A 1880-nucleotide genomic window follows, 5' to 3' on the forward strand; every position below is an offset into this window, starting at 1 on the left:
GCTCATGGTTTGCTTTAGGACAAAATTCTGGAAAACAAAATTATGTAAGAAAAAAAGCATCATTCCTTTAATCTTCTTTAACAAATGTTCCTGGACTCGCAGTAACACTTGATCTGCACTTATGTCCATGTATATTTTTGGTCACAATTATAGAAACATTAGAGCAAACGTTATAATGTACTTTCCGTTCGATGACACTACAGATAGACTCTCAGAAAAAAAAATTCCCAAGCTGTCACTAGGGCGGTACCCCTTCAAAAGGTACTAATATATAACATATAGGTACTAATATTAGTACCATTAATATGCACCCTTAAAGGTACAAAAAAGGTTGTGAAAAAAGGTTGACAGGTTGTGTACCTTTTTTTTCCTGAGATGTTTGCAGAAATGGAGGGATGGTTTATCTGAGAGATAAGAAAGACAAAAACAGCATCTCTGCTGACAGCAGTCTGCCTACCTGGTATGATGTGAAATGAGGATGATTGTGGAGAGGGAGCCCTCCACTGGTGTTAAGAGAAAAGTGCTTCAACACCTGCAGGAGTCAAGACCAGTGCCTGAAGCAAATCAGAGAGCGAGACGATTCCCATCACCACATCCTCTGTGTCCACCAGTACTAGACGGTGAACCTGACAGAAACAGCATAAGGACCTATGGTCAGAGTGGACGGTGTTTTTCAAATGATGCCAATGAAAACAAGCCATCAATTCTTGAAGGCTATAATATAGAAACTAACTATTTGTTCTACTACCTCAGCCTCAGCGATCCGATCAATGATGGTTTCGAGGGTCTCGTGAGGGTAACACTTCAGCACCCCCTCAATGCAGCACCAGCGGCTCTGAATGACCTCCTGCATCGTCATGTTCAGGTTGTTGTAGCTTTTCTGTGCAGCCAAATTCTGTTCATGTAAATGCAGATGATACCAACTTTAAGCTTTGCTTGGTACATATGAAATCATTTGCTGTAAATCATGCAAAAAAGAGGTGAGGATGTGAGTCTACATACAATGACATCAAATCTGGAGTAAAGTGCTACCACTTTTCCTAAAGAGAAAGAAAAATGTCAGAAACCACATAGAAGACCTTCAGAAGTTGAAGATATGTATTAAGAAAGCAGAAAAACAAAAGCAAACAGCTGTACACAGTACCTTGCTCATTGACGACGGGCAGGGCTGAGACCCGTCGCTCTACAAATATTGATAAAGCATCATAAACGGTTTCTGTCTCCCTGATAGTTGCAATGTTCTTGAATGTTCCTATTTTCACTTCTTCAATCCGCTTCTGTAAGAATCGTGGCTTTGGGATCATCGAGCCCTGAGATTCATAAAGCAAATTCTCATCATTCAGTACAGAGCTATGGGGACAGTCAACATAAGCATTTCATGGCAACAATCTCATGGCAAATCATACATGTTTTGTCAAATTGATGTCTAATTAATTTCAAATCATACAATCTCATTTGTATGCTTTCATACAATCTGTTTATGCCCCACCGGTGTTTTGGTTTGAGATGCGGTTCAGGTTGACCCTCATGCTTCATGTTTTTTTCTACAAATCATACTTTTCCGTATGAATAACGTGGTACGAATGATGTGGCTCGCCACTTTGTGAAATGGCTACGTTTTTCATGAGATCGAGTTGACTGCACTTAGTTGTTATGTTTTGCTAGCCAATATGACAGTTGTTTTAAAAGTATACTGAATATGCAGCATTACACAAATTGCAGACAGCTATTAACTTAAGCTAATAACAAAGTCATCTCATGTCATCTTAATACACTGCTCAAAAACTTAAAGGGACACTTTTAAAACACATCAGATCTCAATGGGGAAAAATATTATGCTGGATATCTATACTGATATGGACTGGGTAATGTGTTAGGAA

At 39.1% G+C, this 1880-nt stretch overlaps 1 protein-coding gene across 1 annotated transcript; it reads right to left on the bottom strand.

Annotated features, from left to right (window-relative positions):
* On the bottom strand, positions 1-1329 carry LOC107683126 (5'-AMP-activated protein kinase subunit gamma-1-like). Its single transcript, XM_016479207.1, has 5 exons — positions 1145-1329; positions 1003-1040; positions 749-895; positions 458-626; positions 1-27 (listed from the first exon to the last, which is right to left on the bottom strand). The coding sequence occupies exons 1-4, from the start codon at positions 1302-1304 to the stop codon at positions 510-512; spliced, it is 462 nt and encodes a 153-aa protein (XP_016334693.1). The 5' UTR covers positions 1305-1329; the 3' UTR covers positions 1-27; positions 458-509.
* Positions 1330-1880: the final 551 nt, after the last annotated feature.

The sequence above is a fragment of the Sinocyclocheilus anshuiensis genome, unplaced genomic scaffold, assembly GCF_001515605.1.
Source record: "Sinocyclocheilus anshuiensis isolate Anshui unplaced genomic scaffold, SAMN03320099.WGS_v1.1 C32960842, whole genome shotgun sequence".
Lineage (NCBI taxonomy): Eukaryota > Metazoa > Chordata > Actinopteri > Cypriniformes > Cyprinidae > Sinocyclocheilus > Sinocyclocheilus anshuiensis.